Source organism: Mus caroli, chromosome 17, assembly GCF_900094665.2.
Source record: "Mus caroli chromosome 17, CAROLI_EIJ_v1.1, whole genome shotgun sequence".
In the NCBI taxonomy this organism is placed as follows: Eukaryota; Metazoa; Chordata; class Mammalia; order Rodentia; family Muridae; genus Mus; species Mus caroli.
In genome coordinates, this window is record NC_034586.1 from 43,186,672 (window position 1) to 43,210,772 (window position 24,101).

Here is a 24,101-nt window from a genome sequence, read left to right on the forward strand (position 1 = left end):
TCTTTCTTTCTTTCTTTCTTTCTTTCTTTCTTTCTTCCTTTCTTTCCTTCCTTCCTCTCTCTCTTTCTTTCCTTCCTCTCTCTCTCTCTCTCTCTCTCTCTCTCTCTCTCTCTCTCACTTTCTTTCTTTCTCTTTGACAGGGTCTCACTTTGTCCCAGATGCCTAGAACTCTATGCAGAGCAGAGACTAGGCTGTCCTCAATCTCACAGAGACATCTACTTGCCCCCGCCCCACATCTAGAATTAAAGGTGTGCATGACCATGCCCGGCCTCAGAACCTTATTTTGAAGCTTAAATTCGATAACACAAGCCCAGCACTGATACCGGGAAGATCAGCTCTTGAGAAATCATAGCACTGACTACTGTTTGCAAGGGCAAGAACAGGTTGGTACAGTTAGAAGACCAAGGGGCAGACTCGGGGGGCAATCTTGAAATATGCCAGGCTGCAGGGGTGAGGGGCAGCCACTGCTGGAGAGCCAGCAGCTTCCCAGGGGTGCCCCAGGCTGGGAGTCGCACCTGGTAATCGGGCTTGGTGAAGTAGTCAAGGCTGGCGATGTGGTCCAGGAAGAGATGGAACTCGGATGGCATGTGCTTCAGTAGCATCCGGTGCTCATATTTCTCTTTGATCATCCCCACCTGCTCCTGGAGGGGAGAGAGTGCGGGAGATGGAGCCCTGGTTGCTCTACCCTCTGCCTCTTCCACCCAGCTGTGGGGACCTCACCTTGTCCTTGATCTTCCTCCAGGGCAGCTGGCCCACAGCAAACTCCACCAACATGTAGAAGAGGGACCACAGGTCATCATGGCGGCCCATCTCCTGGGAGGTAAGGGGGGGGAGTCACTTAGAGTTCTCAAGTCCTCCCCTGGGGATGGGTGGTGGACCCTTTTCTGGGAGACTTCTGTCAGAGAGCCCTGGTGACCAGTCCCGGATAGACAACACTGGGTTCTCTCTGAAGCTGTAGCCCACCCTATAGCTCAGCATACACAGAATACCACAGTAAAAAGTTCTGCCTGTTGTTTTCCCCAGGGATTTTGAGCGGGAGAAGAGATGATGGAAACCCAGAAGGAAAGGGCGTCAGAGACAGCTACTAGTAAGCCTTTCTCCAACTCCAGGCTTCCCCAGTGACAGATTGCAGCTGATGCTCCGGTCTTTTCNCCCCCCCCCCCCCCCCCCCCATCCACAGCATGCTCTAGGACCGACCTTTTCTTTCTGCCCTTAGCTCAGGCTGTGTTTGCTGCTCACTCACCCGGTTCTTGTGAGCATTGACCGAGGCGTAACGGACAGTCCCCCGGAACCCGGCCACATTCCGAGGCTGCAGACAAGAGACCGCACCTCAGCCACTCTGCTGACCCTACCACCACCTGGCCTAACGGGCCACCTCATCCTGATACCCAGGAGCCTAAACAGGAGAGTGGGCCAGGCTGTCACCCCAGGGTTGGATGAACTAATACTGAAGGACAGGCAGGCCTGCTGAAGTGGCTACAAGGAAAACTATGGAGTACCCCATACCAGAGACTGGGGAGAGCCCTCACCATATCCCGGTGCCTAGTGGTACTCACAGGCCGGACGTCCCCAGTGGTGTTAGTGTACTGCCGGGCTAGCCCAAAGTCCAACATGTAGCACTTCCTGTAGGTGGAGGGCAGCCGGCCCATGGCAAAGTTGGACTGTGGGAAGACAGCAGCTGTGAGCTGGGGACCAGAACCCCAAGAGCCACTAAGGAATTGCTATGGCTGTGCTGAAGGACACCCCGCCGGTGGACTCTTGTCACATGAGCATGACAAACTGTGGCATCTCAACAACACGGCATGTATAACTATCCTCAATTTAGAGATACAGAAATCAGGTGGCGTCCAAGGTTGACGGGGCATCTCTGGATCACAGAACTGGACACAACCAGCTTTGAGCGCTGCCCTGTCCGGCTCTAAGTCCTCAGCTCCCAGCAGGCAGTGGGGATCGAGCTACCTGCATCCTTCTTGCTATGTACCCTTGGGCCATTCCCCCAGCCTTCCCAGGTCCCTCTTCTTACCCTTTTATGCCTTATTATTTTTTCTTTACTTTTATTTTTTCCATGATTCAATTTATTTAAAAAAAAAACATTTCCTTACAATATATCTTTCTTTTTTTAATTAGATATTTTCTTTATTTACATTTCAAACGTTATCCCCTTTCCCAGTTTCCCCTCCGAAAATCCCTCCCCCCCTCTTTTATTTATTTATTTTATCTTGATTTTTCAAGACAGGGTTTCTCAGTGTAGCCCTGGCTGTCCTCAGACTCATTCTGTAGACCAGGCTGGCCTCGAACTCATAGAGACCCACCTGCCTCTGCCCCCTGAGTGCTGGGATTAAAGGCATGTGCCACCCCACACCTTGCCCACACCCCCAGGCTTCTTTTTACCCTATTCTATTAAAGGATTTTACTTTGTTTTTCTAGCACCAAGATGCCACAGAAAGTTAGGTGCCACCTCTAGACTGAAGACACAGGGTCATGGGTGAGAGATGAAGACAAACGGAGAGCCGGGCATTCAGCCTGGCTTGGCCAAGAGTCGAGAAAGAGGGGCTGTGGCTTGGTACAGATCAAGAAGTGCTCAAAGAGAGGAGGTTCTGAAAGCCTAGCACTGCTGTGGAGAAGCGAGGTCCCACAGACCACAGGAGCTCTCAGCGCACTGCTTACCGGCTTGATGTCACGGTGCAGGAAGCCCACGGAGTGAATGGCTTCAATGGACTCCAGGATCTGCTTGCCCAGCCGCAGTGTGGTGCTCAGCGTGAAAGTGCCCCTCGGCTGGCTGCGGCGCAGGTCAGCCAGGTTCCGGCCCTGGAAGGACAGGGTGGGACAGGGTGGGAAGGGGAAGGACCCATCTCAGCCACATTCACAACCCAGCCTTGCCCCCCCTGTGTACCCATCCCATCAAGAACGGATGCCTCCTGCCACATGCCCCACCCACACCACGCTCCAGCTCTTGGGCAAAGAGGCAAGTGAGCGGATCCCAAGGACACACCTGGAGCTGCATCACCACATAGTTAAACTTCTCGTTACGGCCACAGCCAATGAACCTGCACACGTGGTCCTTGCCTGGAGAGCACAAACACAGGGGCCTCCCCAGTCCCACTCCTTCCTCCCCAGTAGCCAGATAGGCTATGGTGCACTCTTGATCTCTGTCTCCCTCTGTCTCTCGTCTCTCTATTTGTCTCTGTCTATCTGTGTGTGTGTGTGTGTGTGTGTGTCTGTCTGTCTGTCTGTCTGTCTCTGTCGAGCTCTCTGTGACTGTGTCTCTGTATGTCTGTGTTTCTGTTTGTCTCTGTCTCTGTATGTGTATGTCTGTCTTTGTCTCTGTGTATGTCTATCTCTCATCTGTCTGACTCTGTCTGTCTCTGTGTGTCTATCTCTGTGTCTGTCTGTCTCTCTGTGTTTGTTTCTCTCTGTGTATGTCTGTCTGTCTCTCTCTACGTGTCTGTCTCTCTGTGTCTGTTTCTCTCTGTGTATGTCTGTCTGTCTCTCTCTACGTGTCTGTCTCTCTGTCTCTGTCTGTTTCTCTCTGTGTGTATGTCTTTCTTTCTATGTGTGTGTCTGTCGCTGTCTGTCTGCCTCTCTCTCTCTCACAAACACACACACACACACTAGTTGTTTGTGGTGTGTATGTACACTACACCCAGCCCACCCAGCTCTTACGTGGGTTCTGAGATTCTGAACTTGAGACCTCTAGCTTGCAAGGCAAGTGCTTTAGTCTTGGAGCCATTGGCCATCCCTCTGGCACACTCTTGAGCCAGGTCCCCAGCCCTAGCTCCATGAACGCCTGTTATAGCCCCACCTCCTTCCCAACACTCTGGCTCAACTGCCCATGATCCAGTTCACTCTGCCATCACTAGCACAGGGCCTCCCTCCCTCCCCCTCCCACTTCCTCCCTCTCCTAGATGCTGGTCCCATCTCTCTTCCATCCTGGCTCCACCCTCCTCCCTCCCACTCCCCAGGGCAGTACCTTGAAGCTTTTTGAGCACGGCCACCTCCATCTTGAGGACCTGCTTAGGCTGTTGGGCTGACTCCACCTTGAGAGCCACGTTCTCCCTGGTCAGCAGGTCCATGGCCTCATAGATCTCACCGAAGCCCCCGCCCCCGATCTTTTTCAGCTGTGGATGGGGGAGAGAGTGGTGCTCAGGGATCAAGCTGGACAGCTCCTCAACCCACCTCCACTGATTGTGTTCTCCACTGGCAGGCAGGTGTGTCAGTGCCCGCTCCTCTCCTCTGAAACAGACAGCTCACCCCAGAAGCATAGATCCCTTCCAACACACAGCTCCAGACAGACATCTGAATAGGAGCGGAAGATAAAAGACACCTGGCTTCGATCAGACATGGAGACAGCCCAAATGACACAGGGTTCTAAAGGTCATAGATCAGCCTTCATCGTTTCTTCCCTAAAAGGAGAGCAGGGCCAAGCATGCTGCACGCAGGAAGCCCAGGTTCAATCCCCAGCACCACATCCACTAGGCATGGCGGTGCACACCTATCATTCTCTGCGGTGGGGAAGAAGGGAGAGGCCAAAAGATAGACGTTCAATACCAGCCCAGGCTTCATAGCAAGTGCTAGCCTGGGATATCTGAGACCCATCCTCCAAAGAAAGGAAGGGCGGGATCCACCAGTAAGAACTTAGCAGATAAAGGTGCTTGCAGCCAAGCCTGACATTCTGAGTTTGATTCCCCAAGGCTCACGTGGTAAGAGAGAGCTAGCTGGCTTTCCAGGTTATCCTCTGACATCCACACACATGCTGTGACACCCAAAGACACGCCACACATCAATAAATGTCAGAAATAATAACAATAAAGGACAGGAGAGAAGCCAGAGCTATGAGGAATGGTAACGTTTCTTGAGCCAGGGAGGGAAACAAAGAAAGAGACCTAGAAAGAGCAATAAGAAACTGAGGAACCTCCCTGCTCTGAATGGAAGCTAGACAGACAGCAGAGGCCTCACAACCAGGTAGGAGCAGACCCAGGCTCCAGCCTGTCTTCCTAGGATAGCTCTACCCATGGAAACAGAAACCTCTTCTGCATCCTTTTACAGCTTGCTGTAGGTGAGCACAGGAAACAGGGTAGGCAAGTGAGGGGCTCACAGACATCACCAGTTTCCCAGGCTCCACAGCACAGATGAGGAAACTTACCTGTCTCCCTACAGTCACAAAGCCGGGGGGGGGGGGCTGGAATGCCTTGGTTAGGCCACAGCTATAAAATAACAGAATCCACTGATGTAGAACCCGTGAGGTTGCGGGCCATTGCTGACACACAAGCCACCAGAATCCCTGAAGGGTGGGACCTTCACCAACACCTACCTCCCGACTTTCCATAGACCAACTTCTCCACTGGCCTTTTCCCCAAACTGAGCCTGTTTCTTTCTCTCTTTGCCACCTACCCACCCCTAGAGCAGGAGTCTAGTCGGCACGCATCTAGCATCCTTTCCTTGCACCAGCCCTGTGATGAAGGGCATACTTTTCCACTAGCCACCGTCACCCTCACATTTTGGGGCATCATGAAGAAGTTTTTAACTTGTTTTCAGATCAAAAGATAAAGTCACGAACTTTTAGATCAAAGAGAAAACTCACATTCTATAATATGAATATATGACTCTCCATACCAATGCAGTCCTAAAATGCAGTTGTTAACACTCTGTGATAGGAGATATCATCTGAGCAAAAGTGTCCAGGGCTCATGAGTGTCACAAGGCAGATCTGCTTAAAGCCCCCTTAACAGGACACCCTTTCAAAGGCTTGGCAGGCCCCACCCATTTCTCCTCTCCTTCTGTATGTTTTAATAATCCCAACCCCTGCTGGAAAACCTCCCTAAACCAGAGAAGCTACACCACAGGAGAGTCACGGTTTATTTGGAATGGACACCCTGTTTCTTGGCCCACTCTGGACAGTCTAGAGTAATGTAAGTCTCTTAAACTTTTTGAGCCTTCGCTTTGTTCTATTCAAATAGAGAGAGTCATTTTGGAACGAGTCCTAAGGACCTTTCAGTCCTATAGTCCCAGTTCTTGGGTGGGCTGACAGTGTTGATGCCACCAACAGACCAGACAGACCCTGTCTTCCGATCACGGGAACTTAGCAATTGGCTAAGCACACCTACGAAGCAAGGGTGTACTGGGAATTGCTGTAGGAACTCCATCAGTTCCTGACATAACCCACCAAAGGCATTTGTACATCCCCAGACCAAGAAAGGGGAAGAAGAAACACTAAGATATTATTAATATTGTTTGCTGTGCTGATTACAAGGACCGCCCCCCCCCCGGCCCATGAACAAGTTTCTCTCTCTCTCTCTCTCTTTCTTTTATAGTTTTTTCGAGACAGGGTTTCTCTGTATAGCCCCAGCTGTCCTGGAACTCACTCTGTAGACCAAGAAATTCGCCTGCCTCTGCCTCCCAAGTGCTGGGATTAAAGGCGTGCGCCACCATATCTGGCTATTTTTTATTTTTAAGGACAAAGGACTTTTCTTCCCAGTATGCTGACCCTTGTTTCTCCTGGCTACAGCCATCTCTGGTCCATGATTCCTGGTTCTGTCAATCCCACTCCTCCCTGAAAATGCCTGCATATATCACCTAGTCCTCCCAGCCCTTCAGGGGAACAAACAGGAGACAGTTTTTAAGACAGGGTTTCCCTGTGTAGCCCTGGCTGTCCTGGAACTCACTTTGTAGACCAGGCTGGCCTAGAACTCAGAAATCCACCTGCCTCTGCCTCCCGAGTGCTGGGATTAAAGGCGAGCGCCACCAAGGCCCAGCCAGGAGACAGTTCTAAGGGAAGTCCAGGCCCGATATACTTGTGCTCCTCCCCTCCCATTCCTTCTGTCATTTCCTTCACAAAGCACAACAAGGTCTTAGTCTAAACTCAGTGTGTGTGAGCAGTCTTTTTCTTGCCTTTCAGTACAAATGTTATTCACCCTCCCATCTGCCAGACATGAAGCTCCTGTGCCAGGGACCTGGGGGTCTTAAAGGAGCGCTTCTCACTTTGCCAAACACCCCTTCCTTCTATGGCTGCCCTGGCCCCTCCTCCATTTCTGTTCAGCCACTCTCTCACACTCTCTCTGAAGAGGTCCCCGCTTCAGGGGCCCTAAGAGTCTCTTCTTTAACACCCTCACTCCCAATTCTAGAAAATGCTACCACTTTGCCTCTCTCCCTGGACCTCTAAGGTACCTACAAAGCTGGATGACTGTTGCCATGGAGATCTGCCTGCACCCAGGCCCCACCCTCCTCTCCAATCCAGCACCCTTAGTGAGCTGAGCACACCAAAGCACAAGGACACGCACACGGGAAAACCACGACTGCACACGGTGAAAATATGACCTCTGTGGTTCTTTCTCCCCACTCTGCATGTCCATTTCCGTGCAGACCCACAGTCACACACACTTTTCTCACACTATACTATCCCGCATTATCCCATCCTACAATAAAGAGGACACCAGGGTGCTCTGAAGCGACGAGGGGAAAGCTTTGGACGGAAGCTGACTGACAGTTAACCGGGTTCCCTAGACACAACCACCGCTCCAACCCTTACATAGCCCCACTCCCATCCATCCTCCCCCAGGAAGAGACTTGGACTACAACTCCCAACAGGCCAAGGAGCCTGAAGTCCTGAGTTAAAGAAACAAGGCACGCTGGGAGATGGAGTCTCGGCGTGTTGCACCTGCCGCAGGAACCCGGGAAGGGAGGAGGGTGGATGGAGAAGATGGAGTGCGGATGCGGTGGGAGCAGCCTGCAGGGCATCTTTCCCCAGGCCCAAGCTTTTCCGTCATCTGCGGAAGCCGAGGAACACATGCTCACTCAATGTCCTTCCCCAAGGTGCGGCAAAGGAGGAGCCCCCTCCCCCAACGCCCTCCTCCGCACCGGGGCTCTGCAGGAGTTGTTCAGGCTGGACTGGACCAGCACGACCTAGCCCGGGAAGGGTTGAGAGGGAGCTGGGTTGGCGAGAGGGTAATGGGACAATGTGTGGGCAAAATAACCTTTAACCAAGCATACAAATAAGCTCGGGGACACCTTCCACTTATGGTCGGGGACACCTTCCACTTATGGTAAGGGCTCCAAGGGCACCAGTCTTAGAGTCTCCAGATCTCTTCTTCTCCCTTCCCAGACCCCTCCCTCTGCCCGCTAGGTCACTCACCACCTTCCAGCGATCTTTGACCACGTAGTTGGCCGGCAGGATGTCGGCCTGCTCCCCTCCCCCACTCATGTTGGTTTCGTCCTTAAGAGCTGCCGCTAGGCACTGCATCCGCCAGCCGGAGGGAGGGGTGCCCGCAGGGCCTGCCCTTGGGGGGCCATCTACCTGGGGGAGTGAGGAGGGGCAGTGAACGCCTGGCTGCCACCCTAGACCACCCGACAGCTCAGAAGGGAACCCCATCCCGCAGGCAGGAACCCTTCCCAAGCCCACTGGGCAGATGCTCCAGGAGTTCCTGGGGAAAATACTCCTGGCGATGGAGGTCAGTGAAAGAGAGAGTTATAAACCACAAACAGGAGGTGTGAAAAATCAGCAGTAGGACACACACATGGTGAAAACAGGAGAGGGCAGTGATGTGTGAATAAGCCAATGGGGGAACTGCTTACCATAGAGACACTGCAAACTAATGAGTGAAGATGTGTTAGCCAGCCGGCATCCTAGCCCGAGACCCAAGAATGACTAGCCTGAGTCACTCTACCTGCTGAGTAGAGTACACCACAGGATACCCCACATCAGAGTGGCCAGCCAGCCAACCAGAGAGATATGACCATCAAGAAAAATACACAGTAGCCCCTAGAGGGTGGTGTGGAGGCAGATGGCCTGTTGAGAGGCACACACTGCACTCAATTGGGAGCTGACCTCGCTGGCTGCTCTAAGACCGGGGAAGCCAGGATGTGTGCCGACCGACCGTGAACACAAGACCACGGAGTGAAGCTGTGGATTTCAGAGGGATGGAATCCCAGTGGCTACTCCACAGGGGCCATGGTAGACGGAACTGGGGAAGAGCAGAGTGGAGGGTGCTGTCTATGGGAAGGCAGACTATTCCCTTACCACAGGTCTGGGTAGGCAAGGGTGAGGAAGACCCTGGGCAGCTCTTTCTAGGTCTATCAGGAGCCAGCCAGAGGGAATGCAGCTTCTACGGGCTGAGGTGGATAAAGTTGAGTACTGCAGACAGTATCCCAACCGTGAGACCAACTAAAACACAAGTTATCCAAAGAAATGTGTATGTATGTATGTACATCTCTCTGTGACTGTGTCTGTGTACCCCTCCATATGAGTGCATGTCAGTGTGCACAGGAAGGGACCAGAAAAGATGAACTTCTGCCAAGCCAATACAGGATTTGGAACCAGCATCCTTCTCATCTTTGCTCTCTGCCCCACTCCAACCACGACCCTGGGGAGCCACACACAAGAGTGGCGGAAGTCATTCAGGCTGGGGACTGGGTATAAGAGAGAAGGAAAGGGAGTGGGCACAGCATGAGCCTGACTCTCCTTGGGATGGCTAAGCTGACAGCCTGATAAGGGTAGGCAGGGTTGGGAGGGCACTGAGACAGCCTTCCCCAGGTCACTGGGGTACCACAGGGCATATGAAAAGAACGCATCTCCATGAGGAAAGACGCTATCAATCTTCATAGCTTTGTTGTGAAATGACTGAACTGAGTCCCTCTGATCCTTAAACGCCAGGACTATGGGGCAGCAGGAGTTTGGAAGGAGGGAGAGACATGAGAAAGATGGGAAGAGATGGAGTAGAGCTTTGGAATATAGGTCGGGGACAAAACTGAGGCAGCTGGCCATGGTACCACACTCCTGGGATCCCAACACTCTGGAAGTGGAGGCAGAAGGGTGAGGGACTCAAGACTAACCTTGGCTACACACCAAGTTCAAGGCCAGCCTGGTCTACAAGATACCCGAATATAAACAAGAAAAAAATTAAACAAACAAACAAAGACTGGAGAAGCAATGGAACTTGTGTGGAGGAGACCTTAGCTGGAACCAATTGTAACTTCTCCTGTAGTGTCCAAGAGGCCATGGGTCCCAGCCCCAGCACAGCTAGGGGAGGGCGGGGTGGGGGAGTTAGATTTGGGGGGGGGGAGGGAGCTCAGTGGTTGAATACATACCTAGCATGTTTAAGGCACCAGTTTCAACTCCCAACATCATCTTTAAAAAATTAATAAAAAGGAGGGCCGGGGACCTGCCAAGACCGTTCTGTGGGAAAAGGCCCTTGCCATCCATTCTGATAACCCAAGTTTGATTCCTGAGACCCTTGTGGTTAAAAGAGGGGAGCTGCTTCTGTAATTTGTCCTCTGACCTCCACATGAGCACTGTGGCAGGCGTATACCCTCTATGCACAAAATAGGCAAATAAAATATGATCGGGGGGTGAGGGGTTGAGTACTTGCTAACAAGAAGTACAAGGCCCTACATTAAGTCCCCAGTACTGATAAGAAGGAGAAGAAGGAGAAGAAGAAGAAGGAAAAGAAAATTGTCGAGCAACCTAGGTGGGCGTCTCAGTCCTGCATAGTGTGGCTCTGCAGGTGGATGGAGAAAATCTGTGTGCTGTTCACACTTGGTACACAAGGAAATCTTAAAGGAATGGGTGAGGAGAGAAAAGTAGGACCTGGCCATCCTGTCCACCTCCCTTCCCAGGGGATGCTTCCGAAGAGCCCACTTAGCCCAGATTGGGTTGACAAGCTTGGCTGACCAGCTACACTCTCAGGTCCCTTTGTGTGTGTGTGTGTGTGTGTGTGTGTGTGTGTGTGTGTGTGTGCGCGCGCGCGCAGGCATGGCTGTGTGCATGCATGAGAATGTGGGCCAAGTGGCAAGAGCAAGCAAGCTAAGTGCTTCGGAGCTTATCGTGGCTTGGAAGCAGAAGAGTTGGTGTGCGGCTCTTCAAGGCGTGAGGCCGGTATGTGTGGGAAACTCAGAGTCCAGGTAAGGAGAGGTGAAGCCACGAGGAACAGGAGAAAAGAGGTCTGGAGGAGAGTGCGGCGAGCAGGGCAAGTCGGAGTGACAGGAGGAGGGGAGGAGAGGGTAGGTAAGTAAGACAAGAGACTGGCGGAGATCATGGTGGCAGGGACAGTGACAGGACCACGGGAGGGGCTTCTGGGCACGGCTGGGAAGTAAAAAGGGAAGCTGGTAGGGACTGAGGATGGAAGAGAGGGTCTGGAGACACCTCAACGACCTGCCAGAGGTGACAGGAGGGAAATCACAGGGACGAGGGACGCGGGGCTGGAGGGTGGGTCTGTGCGGGGGCTGGGAGCCGCTCCAGGCCTCGGGCTGTGGCCCAGGCAGTGTAGGCCGGCGTCCCGGCTCCTAGCGGCAGCGGCGACGACCGCTGCGGGACAGGAGCCGAGCCCTGGGAGGTGAGCCCGGCGGGAGGCCCGATGTACCCCAGGAGGGACCCCCGGCCCACCCTCCCGGCCCCGCCCCGCCTCACCTGCTCGGTGTCCGCTGCGGCTGCGGCTGCGGCTGCGGCGGCGGTGGTGAAGGCAGCGGCGCGGGGCGGCGCATCCCCCGGGGCCGGGGCGGGGCGGGGGCGGCTCAGTGCGGCGCTGGGCGGCCCGCTCCCTCCGGCGGTGGCGGCGGCGGCCTCCCGACCGCGACCATCCCGGCCCGGCCCGGCCCGGCCCCGATCCTCCTCGGGCGACGGCGGCTGCGAAGTGGGGAGCTGCCCACAATGCACTGCGCCGCCAGCATCAGCACCAGCCCTGACATCACCGCCCCACCGCCCTGGCCCTTACATCACTGCCGTTTTTTTTTTTTTTTTTTTTTTTTTTTTTTTTTTCTGACATCACGTTCCACTCTACCCACCTAGACCTGCCCGGGAGCTCTCATATGGTCTCGTTACAGCTACCAGGTTCTCTTAACTGATCTATGCGGTTCACTTGACCATAGGCTCCTTCCTTACCTGTTCCCAGAAACCTCTCTTGTCTCCATCACCTCTTATCTCCCCCACTTCGCAGAATATCCCCTTTACTCCTCGCCTGACCCCACTAGACTCACCTGGCCCCCGATTCCATCCTCCACAGAGCCACTGTACTTCCCTCTTAAGCCTTCTCCTCAACCTGTGCCTGTCCTTCCCATATGGCTCTGTCACGATCTCTCCTAACAGCATCCCACATCTGGACATACTAGCCCTCATCTGTAACCCTCTCCTCATCAAGTTCTTGCCTTTTCTCCTGGTTTACCTTCTCTTTCTTTGGCCCTTTCTTCCAACTGTTGACAGACTCAATCACTGTTTCTTATTGCTTACCAAATAAGATACACACTCTTTACTCTGACATTAAAAACTCTTTCCAACATATGCCCATAAGGCTATTACTCTCCTGACAGATGGGGATTACTCAATATTCTCTGAGTATACTCTGCGCTTTGCCTCTCTCGGTTCCTCCCCTGTTGCTTATACCCTTCACAAATGCAGAGGGAGCATCCTCAACAACAACAATAATAGCAGCAGATACACCTGCCAGACACATCAACTTTTGTAATCTTTATAAGTATCTTAGAAAGATCACTCACCGTGCAAGCTTAAAGACCCGAATTTGGTTCCTAGCACCAGAATTAAAGGCCAGGAGCTGTGGTGGGTGTCTCCAGCCAGTCAAATCCTCAGAGCTTTTTGGACAATCTAGCTCCTGGTTCAGTGAAAGAAGAGACCCTATAACAAAGCAATAAAGAAGAGAACACATACACACACACACACACACACACACAGAGACAGAGAGACAGACACAGAGATAGACACAGAGAGACACACAGAGAAAGAGTGAAAAAGATGGCAAGATAACTTGATAGGATAAGTGTTTGCCTCAGAGGCCTGCCTGACAACCTAAGTTCTGTTCATAGAACTCGTGGTGGAAGGAGAGAGGCAATGACTACAAAGTTGTCTCTGACTTTCACATATGCACTAAAGCATGGGCACACCTGGCACACACAGGCCCACACTCAGATATACAAATCATGCACACACACATAATAATAATATAACAATAATAATACATTTTAGCCAGGCAGTGGTGGCTCATGCCTTTAATCCCAGCACTTGGGAGACAGAGGCAGGTGGATTTCTGAGTTCCAGGCCAGCCTGGTCTACAGAGTAAGTTCCAGGACAGCCAGGGCTATACATAGAAAACATGTTTCAAAAAACCAAATAATAACAATAATAATAATAAGCCGGGTGTGGTGGCGCACGCTTTTAATCCCAGCACTTGGGAGGCAGAGGCAGGCAAATTTCTGAGATCGAGGCCAGCCTGGTCTACAGAGTGAGTTCCAGGACAGTCAGGGCTATACAAAGAAACCCTGTCTCGAAAAACCAAAATAAATAAATAAATAATACATTTTAAGAGAAAAATGAAATGTTTTCAGGAAAGTAGATGCCACTGAAATCATTGTGTTAAGTGAATAAGCAGACTCAAAAAGACAGATACTTCATGTTTTCTGTCAAATGCAGGACCTCATGTGGCAGTGTAGAAAGGAGCCTAAGGCCAAACCACGGCTTAAGGTGGAAGAAGAGAAGCAAGTCCCAAAGGTTGCCCTCTGACCTCCACACATACTCCATGGCATTGAAGCACACGTGTGTGCATACATGCACATGCAAAAACATTTCTAAAATTGTGTGTGTCGTGAAACAAGAAAGCAGCCCATGAAAAAGGTGGAAGAGATCCTAAGGGAGTAGAGAGGGTGATGGAGTAGGTATGTGTGATAAGGAAGCAGAGGGGGAATTGGAGGGAAGAAAGGGATCCAGGCAGGGGGGACAGTTTGTGAGATGAGGGCAGTGGGGTAGATTCTGAACAAGAACAAAATATAGTCACACATATGTACAAAACGACGCCATGCAATCTCTCCCTTCATATGCTAACCTTTAATAAGAAAGGGCGGGGCAGAGACACAGCTGTTCAAATGCTTGCTACTCAAGCAGGAGAACCAGAGATTCATCACATCAAACCCCCATGTGAAAGACAAAACAAAGCTAAGTCTACAGCGTGGGCTGGAGTCCCAGAACTGCTGTGTGGTGACTGGCTAGCTAGTCTAACCAAACTGGGGGTGGGAGAGGGGGCTCCAGGTTCAATGAGATACTCTCTCAACAAACAAGATGGAGAGCCATTGAGGAAGATGCCTGAGATCAACCTCTGGCCTCTATAAGAGAACATACACACACACAGAGAGAGAGAGAGAGAGAGAGACAGAGAGAGAGAGAGACAGAGAGAGAACAGAAACACAGACAGATAGACACACACAGACACACACAAACAGACACGCAGATATGCAGACATGCAGACAGACACAGACACGCAGACAGACAGAATGAGAATTTTTTAAGAAGAGTCTAGGCCAGTATGCTTTAATCCCATCACTTAGGAGACAGAAACAGATGGATCTCTGTGAGTTGGAGGCCCTCTGGTCTTCAAAAGGAGTTCCAGGACAGCCAGAACTACACAGAGAAACCCTGTCCTGAAAAAACAAAACAAAATAAGTTTTCTATGTCTCTTGGAGCTGGGATGTAGCTCAGGTAGTAGGGAGCCTGCTTTGGAAGCTCAAGGCTCTGGGCGAAATCCCCACTATTCTCCTTTCCAGTCTGCCTACATTTCTACTTAAGACGTTCAATTTTTCTCATAACTTTCTCTTTTTTTTTTTTTTTTTTTTTTGGTTTTTCGAGACAGGGTTTCTCTGTATAGTGCTGGGATTAAAGGCTTGTGCCACCACCGCCTGGCTCTCTCTTAACTTTCAAAGTACAAAATAGTTACAATGACTGCTTTAATGTACTTGTTAACTTCACTGAGTAATTTCTGGGTAATTTAACTTATCTTCTGAGCATAGGCCATATGTTTTTCTGTTTATTTTCATACTTAATTTTTATTTTTAATTTTAATTTTCTCAACATTATTTTTTTTTCAAGACAGGGTTTCTCTGTGTAGCCCTGGCTGTCCTGGAACTCACCCTGTAGACCAGGCTGGCCTCGAACTCAGAAATCCACCTGCCTCTGCCTCCCAAGTGCTGGGATTAAAGGCGTATGCCACCATGCCTGGCTAAAAAAAAAAAATTTAATACAAAAAAAACCCAAAGACCAGGGTCTTGGGGTTGGAGAGGTGGGCTCAGCGGTTAGGGGTTGCTCTAGTTTGCTGTTGCTGTATGGAGTTTTATTTTTTTTTTTCTTGTTTGTTCTATTGTTGTTATTTTTGCTTTTATTTGAGACATTTTATTTTCATCCAGACATTTCTCACTGGGTACCTGGATCGCTCCTGTAGCTTATCCATTGTGTACCAGACTGAAAAGCCTGTGGAGCACCCCTGTTGCTTAGGGATTCTCATTTAAATGCCTTTTAAAAATATTTTATTTACTCATTTTATCTGTAAGGGTGTTTTGTCTGCATGTAAGTCTGTGCACACTCCTGGGCTCGAGGGTGACTGTATCTGATCCCATGAAACTGGAGTCACAGGCAGGGGCAAGCCACCATGTGGGTGCTGGGGATTGGGGATCGAACCCTGGTCCTCTGGAAGAGCAGCCCGTTTGCTTAGAGACTGAGCCGTCTTTGCAGCTTCCTGATTTGTGTTCCTTGGCATACACATTCATAGTTTGGATCCATGGACCACATTGACTTCTTGTTACCCTCTGAGAAACCTCATACTTTCTTCCTGTCTTCCAAATCATAACGTGTCCACTCACTAGTGGTACCCTCCTGACCCAGCTGACACTCACCTGGTGCACTGGCTGGTTTTGTGTGTCGATTTGATGAAAGCTGGCGTTATCACAGAAAAAGGAGCCTCCCTTGAGGAAATGCCTCCATGAGATCCAGCTGTAAGGTATTTTCTCAATTAGTGATCAGGGGTGGGAGGGCCCCTTATAGCCTGGTAGTCCTGGGTTCTATAAGAAAGCAAGTTGAAGCTGGGCGGTGGTGGCACACGCCTTTGATCCCAGCACTCGGGAGGCAAAGGCAGGTGGATCTCTGAGTTCGAGGCCAGCCTGGTCTACAGAGTGAGTTCCAGGACAGCCAGGGCTACACAGAGAAACCCTGTCTTGTAAAACCCAAAAGAAAAAAAAGAAAAAGAAAAAAGAAAAAAAGAAAGGAAGTTGAGCAAGCCAGGGGAAGCAAGCCAGTAAGCAGCCTCCCTCCATCCCCCCTGTATCAGCTCCTGCCTCCAATTTCCTGCCCTGTGTAAATTCCTGTCCTGACTTCCTTTGGTGATGAACAACAATGTGGGAGTGTAAGCTGAATAAACCCTTTCCTCCCCAACTTGCTTCTTGGTCATGATGTTTTGTGCAGGAATACAAGCCCTGTGACTAAGACATCTGGTTTTGCTGTTGGTTTTTAGTCATTGCTTTGTTATTGTTATTGTTTGAGACAGGGTCTCCTGTAGCCCAGGCTGGCCTCAAATTTTCTATGTAGCTGAGGCTGGCCTTGAACTCCTAATCCTCCTGCCCCCCACCTTGCAAGTGCTGTAGGTATGTACCTCCACACCGGCTCATATTTTTCTTCTAGTAAGATCCAATTTTGTTGTAAGTTTATTTATTTATTTATTATGTGTATAGGTATTTTGTCTGCATGTATGTTTGTGTACCATGCATATGCCTCATGCTGGCAGAGGCTGAAAGAAGGTGTTGGATTCTCTGGAACTGCAGCTATGACACGGCTGCTGGGAACCAAATTTGTGCCCTGTGCGAGAGCATCCGGTGCTCTCAAATGCTACACCATCTCTCTCCCAAATCTAGTGCCAACTTATTGGATGTCAGATACTGTGATCCAGCCTCATGGACGACTCGGTTTGTCTTCTCCCTGCTCCAGGACACTGTGGTCTGGGACCCTGCAGGTGATAAGCTGGGGTCTATGTCAAGTCTGCTATGCTTACTCCGTCTTTCCCCCACACTTGGCCCTACACTTCCAGACGCCTGTCATTCGAACATATTCAATCTGGTTTTTATATCCAGCTACTTCCTGTATGAGGTCTGTCTGGTCTGAGTGTCAGATGGCAAACATTGTGAAGATAAACTGGAAGGAATTTCCCAGGAGCTTTACCCCTGCCTCTATGGAGCATCAGTGCTCTGATACATCACTGAACAGGGTTAGACCTGGTTTTCCCACTCCATATTCCTCACTGTTCCCTTTAGTAGTTCCTCCAGAGCCTACTGAGTATCTTACACAAAATAAGCACGCTAAAAATGTGTCCCAACTTGTATATTAAATGGGACTTAAACCGGGCGTGGTGGCGCACACCTTTAATCCCAGCACTCGGGAGGCAGAGGCAGGCGGATTTCTGAGTTCGAGGCCAGCCTGGTCTACAGAGTGAGTTCCAGGACAGCCAGGGCTACACAGAGAAACCCTGTCTCGAAAAACAAAAAAAAAAAAAAAAAAAAAGACATAATATGAGGTTCAGTGAGATGGCCCAGCAGGGCAAGCCCAACAACCTGAATTGGAACCCCAGGACTTACGTGGGAGAAGGAAAAAACGTAAAGCCACAGTTGTCCTCTAATCTACATACATGCATACATACATATATATGTACATACATACATACATGCACACCCACGCATGTGCACATGCACACACTCTCATGCTCGCACAGTCGAACTAGGAGGGACTGGAGAGGTGACTCAGCAATAAAGAGCATTGCCGAACCTCGGGGACTCTGGCTCAACTATCAGTGCTCACGTCACGCTGTTTACAACAGCCTGTAATTCCAGTTCCAGGGGACCCACTACCGGTTTCCGGTCTCTTTGGGCACCTCATGTATGTGATACATATACGAGCATTCCAGCAAAATTCTCATACACATAAAATAGAAAGAAATCCTAAAACAAAAACATGGCAGGGTCTCACTCTGTAGCAATGGCTGGCCTGAAACTCATAGAGATATGTCTGCCTGTGTCTCCTGAATGCTGAGATTAAAGGTGTGTGGCCATCATGCCTGACAAGAAAATAAATCTTAAAATCAAACAGGGAGATGGGGGTGGGGAGGTGTTGGGGAGAGGAGATGATGATGATGATGATGATGATGGAGCTAGAGATGGCTCAGCAGTTAGGAGCACTGGCTGCTGTTGCAGAAGACCTGGGTTTGTTCCCAGCGCCTGCATGGTATCTCACAACTGTCTCTAACTCCAGTTCCATAGGACCCAGCATCCTCTTCTGGCCTTCCTGTGCAACCACATGCTGCACAGACCCAGATCCAGGCTGAACACCCATACACGTAAAATTGTAAAAATAAACTAACAATGTTTTTTCAAAGATAACCTTTAAAGAAAGACACAACCTGAGTGAGTAATGCTTGAAGTGTAGCATGATGCGCTAAAACCTTTAGTTCTGTTGAGTATGGAAATAAAGGCAGTACTTATTTTTGGAGGGATTGGAGGGTGTGAGGGGTTGGGAGTTGGATGAGGATACAAACTGTGGGGAGCTGGAACACCCTTTTGTTTAAGGGGTTGGCGGGAGCGGTGCGGGGAGGATGTACCCCAGAGCCTCCAGCACCAAACACGATGCTCCGATGCTCCACTCCGCTCCAAATCTGAAGATACGTTTCTTGGCACAAGCAGTAAGTAGCACTGAGAGTGTTTGTACTATAATTATTATTTATTTGAAGTAATTTTTTGTAGACAAGTTATTATTATAGTTAAAGCAAAAACTTGGGACAGGGTCTTGGCCTGGGGTTCTAGCAAAGTAGGTAGAGTGCTTGCTTGGTACTCCTCAAGCCCCGATGCTTCTGCGCAGTTGTGAGCACATTCGGAAGGATTTTATCAAGCAGACTCGAGGATGTTAGACCAGACATGGAAGTGGGCGATGTAAGGCTAGGAAGGAAACTAAAGGTAGCCCGAAGTAATGTGGCTGTGGACCTGCAATGTTCCAACTCTCTGAAGTCTTTTTTTTTTTTTCTTTTTTCTTTTTTTGAGACAGTGTTTCTCTGTGTAGTCCTGGCTGTCCTGGAACTCACTTGTAGACCAGCCTGGCCTCGAACTCAGAAATCCTCCTGCCTCTGCCTCCCGAGTGCTGGAATTAAAGGCGTGCGCCACCACTGCCCGGTGACTCTCTGAAGTCTTATTCAGTCATCCTTGGAGAAACTTTAACACAAGAATGGCTTTTTCTGCGGAATTTCACTTCACATACCTTAACAAAGATTTCCTCTTAGTTCAGGTCTTTGACAATTTTATACCCATCTGTATTGCCTTCTGGTTACTCTCTTCCATCTCCCTCTCTCCCCTCCCTGTTGGTAGGTTTTGTAACCCATTTAGTTTAACAGGGGCCATCTATGTGACCCTTGGGTTAGAACAAATGGGTGGAGCTCAGTGCAGTGCCCAGTGGATGACAACAGAAAGCATCCCCTTTGCTGTAACCTATCAATAGGAAATAGTTCAGCAGTGAGGAGAGGGGGGGTGGCCTCTGTGCATGCATGCATGCATCCAGGCGTGTCTGTGGAGAATTTTGTTCTTCTGTAGACCCTGGGCGTCCATCCTAAGAGCAGTGCTGGTAGCAGCAGCAATGGCCATGTCCTTAATAGAATAATGCATTTCACAGCTCTTCTGTAACTTGTGGGCCACTGGCCTCCCCCCGCCCCTGGTTTTATCCTAACTAAGGTGGGGCCACTGAGGGGATCCCCATCTCCTCAGAGTGGCTACCAGACTGTGGTAGGAAGAGCTGGGATAGGGAGTGCTGGGGAGGGGGAGGGCCAGAGTGGTGGCCATGGAAATGATGGGGAGTCAGGCTCTAGCAAGTGTAACCATCTTGCCCGATTCCATATCTCTGTACCCATCAATTAGAGCATCCCTTAGCCCTCGTCAGAAGAGCTTCTTTTTGCAGATTGATAGGGTCTCTCGGAGACTGTAAAGTGTTTGAATGTAAATGGGCCATCTCCATGGAAGAGTGGGTTGAAAGACAGAGGGACTGCCACGAAACATTGTTCCTGGGCATGACAGTGGGGTTACACACATAACTCATAGCAGCTGTGACTGCCCGTGCACGATCAGGCTGGTCCAAACCCTACCCTGTGTGGAGAAGGGTCCCATGCCAATAGCCAAAGCGCTGCTGACACTAACAGCTGCTGGTGCAGGCACGACCCTTTTTTCTTCACGGATGCAGGCCCTGAGAGGCTGCCTGTACTTGCTCCAGTAGATGGTTCCACACCGGTGCACATGGGCTCAGTGGATAGGGAGGGAAGATGTAGAGATGGCTCAGTGGTTAACAGCACTGGCCACTCTCCAGAGGACCAGGTTGGACTGTCAGCACCTGCATGGTGGCTCACTGTGTCTGTAATTCCAGTTCCAGGTTAGCTCATTGTGCTCCTTTGGCTTCTTGGGGCATCAGGCATGCACATGATGTAGAGACATAAACTCAGGCAAAACACCTGTCTTAGTCAGGGTTTTACTGCTGTGAACAGACACCATGACCAAGGCAAGTCTTATAAAAAACAACATTTAATTGGGGCTGGCTTACAGGTTCAGAGGTTTAGTCCATTATCATAAAGGTGGGAGCATGGCAGCATCCAGGCAGGCATGGCACAGGCAGAGCTAAGAGTTCTACAGCTTCATCCAAAGGCTGCTACTGGAAGACTGACTTCCAGGCAACTAGGGTGAGGATCTTATACCCACACCCACAGTGACACACCTACTCCAACCAGGTCACACCTATTCCAAGGCCAAACTTCCAAATGGTGCCACTCCCTAGCCCAAGGATATATAAACCATCACAACACCTATACACATAAAATAATAAAATGATCAAAAATAATAATTATTTTAAATAATAAATAAAAATGAAGTTGGTGTAGGGAATAGAAGATGGATTGGAGGGGAGAGAGAGACTGGGTTAGATTTGATTAAAACACTACATACATGTATGAATAATAAAATATTTTTAAAATAAGTTAACAATCTTTTTTAAAAATTGGAAAGATTAATGAGAGCCAATCACAGTTGCCTATGGATCCCGTACAGAGTTTGAGAGCACTGAGGTCCTTACAGAACTACTTGAATAGCTAGGAGCTGGGGAGGGGCAGGTCACGGGGAGGAGTCAGAACTAATGAGCCGGTTGGCTCAGGAAGAGCCTATCCGGGAAGAGAGCGAGCTTGAAGAAGGTCCCCTTTCCTCTGGGAGTCGCTTTCCCAGATCACGTGGTAGCGGCGGCAGCGGTTGCCCGCGCGCGGCCATGGCGGCATCCGGGGAGCTGGTTCCATGCTCTGTGTACTTCTGCGGGAGCATCCGCGGCGGGCGGGAGGACCAAGCTCTGTATGCGAGGATCGTATCCCGGCTGCGGCGCTATGGGAAGGTGCTCACTGAGCACGTGGCTGATGCTGAGTTGGAGCCGCGTGGTGAGGCAACGCGGGCTGGAGACTCGCAAGCTGGGGACCTGTAGGCTAAGGGGACCGGCTGACTAGGGACTTGCCGGATAGGAGACCCACTGGTAACTTAGGGAACCCGCAGCTCAGGTGACCCGCAGGCTAGACCGGAGGATCTGCAGACTAGGACCTCATAATGGTTAGGGGACCGGCTGGCTAAGGAAGGTCCTGGGTTATATGTGTACGTTCCATGCGCAGGTCAAGTGTCCCTATCGAGTACACTGGAAGCAAGTGACAGCCCAGACCCAGCACTGGGCTAGCAAGGCTTTGATCAGCTGGTCTGAGTAAGCACTCTTCCAGTAGGAAAGTTGTACCTAGAACTCTTGTATTTCTGCTCCAAAAACGTTTAAGTAGTTCTCCCTTGCCCCATGCAAGAACAAACTCCTAAGCTGTGGACTCTAATGCAGTTCTGGGAGAATCTTTTAAAAGACAAAGAATCGTAGGCAAAAAATGCCAGAGGATTGGAAAGAACCCGTTTTGCTTATGCTTGGCTGGCACATGGTGTGTTTGGTTGACAGTTCTCAACCTTCAGCGCCAATGTCAGCACTCTGGAGGCTGAGGGTAGGATGAGTTCCAGGCCAACCTGGGCTACAGAGTTAGCCCCTGTCTGTCTCGAAGAAATGAGACAAAACAGACTACAGAGTGTGATAGCCTGGAGAAAACCGTTGAATCTGGGTTTTCTCCCCTAGTCACTTTTATTGCTTTTTTTTTTCTTTATTTTTGGAAACAGGTTGTCATGAACGCATAGTGACGTCAGACTTGCTGTGTAGCCAAGGATGGCCTTGAACTCGCCATCCCCCTGCCTTCACCTCCCAAGTGCTAGACCTACAGGCACCTGCTGCTACACACAACTTGTTTGTTTTTTGAGACAGGGTCTCTTTATGCATCCCTGGCCATCATGGTACTTACAGTGTAGACCAGGCTGTGTTGGAACTCACAGATCCCCAGCCTCTGCTCCCGGAGCTGGGATTAGTCCGCCATGATCCTCGGGCTCACAAAAGAAGTTTTAGACAGTGTGGTTCTGCTCTGCCACCTGCAGAGCCTTACCATCCTGAACAGCAGAGTTGATTCAAACTGGAAACTGTGATCCTGGCTCTCTGACCCCAGACATGCCCCTTGGATTTAGGGTGAGTCAGACCTTTTCCCCACACGCACCCAGCCCCACCCACACGTGCCACCTTGAACAGGATTGCATTTTTCTTGTGGCTGTTTTATCCTTCATCCCTTTGACAGACTCCTCTCCTGAACTGGCCTTTGAAGGTGCTGGGGCAAGGGTTCCCTCTCTCTATCCCTCTCTGAGCAGGGTAGATATGAGAAGCAGCGAGGACATAGAAGTCACTAGGTACTGAGTTGGAGTAGGGACCATCTCTGACCAGCTTGCCCTCAACCACAGGGGAAGAGGCTTCTGGAGGCGACCAGCTCATCCATGAGCGGGACCTGGCCTGGCTCCAACAGGCTGATGGTGAGTAGTCCTCCCTTCTGCATGAGGGCTCCTTGGTGATGTCGATTCCTGGGCTATCCCTGACTCTACTATCCCCACCACAGATACATCGTCACCCCGTTCTTAAAAATCCCAGGTAATAAGTCTTATTTTTCTCTCTCTGCAGTGGTTGTGGCAGAAGTGACACAGCCATCCCTGGGTGTTGGCTACGAATTGGGCCGGGCAGTAGCTCTTGGTAAGCCAATTCTATGCCTGTTCCGACCACAGTCTGGCCGAGGTGAGTATTCCTTCCTGGCTTTCTGGCCTTTTATCCCATAACCGTTTCTTCCTTTCCCAGTGGGCTGGGGCAGGGAGCAGAGTCGGGAGCATGGAAGGAAGTCAGTTTCACATTTTCTCCCTCCCCAGTGCTTTCTGCCATGATCCGGGGAGCAGCTGATGGCTCGAGGTTCCAGGTGTGGGACTACGCAGAGGAAGAGGTGGAGACCATGCTCCATCGGTACTTTGAGGCTTATCTTCCTCAGGGGACGGCTTCCTCCAGTAACCCAAGTGCCTGTCTTAAACCTACTGTAATAGAAAAAATTTAAGATTTATTTTTTTACACATGTTTAACTACATGTATGTATGTAACCACATTCATACCTTGTGCCCAGAGGTCAGAAGAGGGTACCACATTCTCTGGAACTGGTGGTAGAGATGACTGTGGGCCTCCATGTGGGTGCTGGGAACTGAACCCACAACAAGTGCTCTTAGCTGCTGAACCTTCTCTTTGGTCCTGGCCCAACTTTATCCAATGCTGACCCCTGATGTTTCTCTGGACTCGTTCCTGCTTCTGCCTCAGTAGTAAGAAAACGTTCGTTTAGTTGGGTATGGTGGCGCCTCAGGAGGCACAGTGTGGTGGTTTGAATATGCTTGACCTGGGGAGTGGCAGGCTTAGGTGTGACCCCGTTGGAAGTGTGTCACTGTGGGGGTGGGCTTTGAGACCCTCCACCTAGCTGCTTGACCTGGGGAGTGGCACGCTTAGGTGTGACCCCGTTGGAAGTGTGTCACTGTGGGGGTGGGCTTTGAGACCCTCCACCTAGCTGCTTGACCTGGGGAGTGGCACGCTTAGGTGTGACCCCGTTGGAAGTGTGTCACTGTGGGGGTGGGCTTTGAGACCCTCCACCTAGCTGCTTGACCTGGGGAGTGGCACGCTTAGGTGTGACTCCGTTGGAAGTGTGTCACTGTGGGGGTGGGCTTTGAGACCCTCCACCTAGCTGCCTGAAAACAGTCTGCTGGTTTCCTTTTGAAGATGTAGAACTCTCAGCTCCTCTTGCACCATGCCTGCCTGGATGCTGCCTTGCTCCTTCCTTGATGATAATGGCCTGAACCTCTGAACCTGTAAGCCAGCC

At 50.6% G+C, this 24,101-nt stretch overlaps 2 protein-coding genes across 4 annotated transcripts in view; one reads left to right on the forward strand and one right to left on the reverse strand.

Moving 5' to 3' along the window:
• The window catches only part of Ttbk1 (tau tubulin kinase 1), a 45,150-nt gene extending 33,511 nt beyond the window's left edge, over positions 1-11,639 (reverse strand). Inside the window, exons 1-9 of one of the 2 annotated variants that reach the window (XM_021186289.1) lie at positions 11,399-11,639; positions 8,129-8,290; positions 3,971-4,118; positions 2,993-3,066; positions 2,668-2,808; positions 1,557-1,661; positions 1,244-1,309; positions 721-813; positions 516-641 (exon numbers count right to left, since the gene is read on the reverse strand). In XM_021186289.1, coding sequence (XP_021041948.1) covers positions 516-641; positions 721-813; positions 1,244-1,309; positions 1,557-1,661; positions 2,668-2,808; positions 2,993-3,066; positions 3,971-4,118; positions 8,129-8,236 — 861 coding nt within the window. In that variant the 5' untranslated portion in view covers positions 8,237-8,290; positions 11,399-11,639. The remainder of the gene's footprint in view (positions 1-515; positions 642-720; positions 814-1,243; positions 1,310-1,556; positions 1,662-2,667; positions 2,809-2,992; positions 3,067-3,970; positions 4,119-8,128; positions 8,291-11,398) is intronic. The other variant, XM_029471467.1, reaches the window with a different exon arrangement.
• A 9,413-nt stretch (positions 11,640-21,052) lies between these two features.
• Dnph1 (2'-deoxynucleoside 5'-phosphate N-hydrolase 1) lies at positions 21,053-24,069 on the forward strand. Of its 2 annotated transcripts, XM_021149566.2 has the most exons (5): positions 21,054-21,245; positions 22,666-22,734; positions 22,880-22,990; positions 23,119-23,209; positions 23,364-24,069. In XM_021149566.2, the coding sequence occupies exons 1-5, from the start codon at positions 21,083-21,085 to the stop codon at positions 23,440-23,442; spliced, it is 513 nt and encodes a 170-aa protein (XP_021005225.1). In that variant the 5' UTR covers positions 21,054-21,082; the 3' UTR covers positions 23,443-24,069. The 2 variants fall into 2 exon arrangements, with proteins under 2 accessions (XP_021005224.1, XP_021005225.1); XM_021149565.1 differs by lacking the exon at positions 23,364-24,069 and having other exon boundaries at positions 21,053-21,245; positions 23,119-23,311.
• Positions 24,070-24,101: the final 32 nt, after the last annotated feature.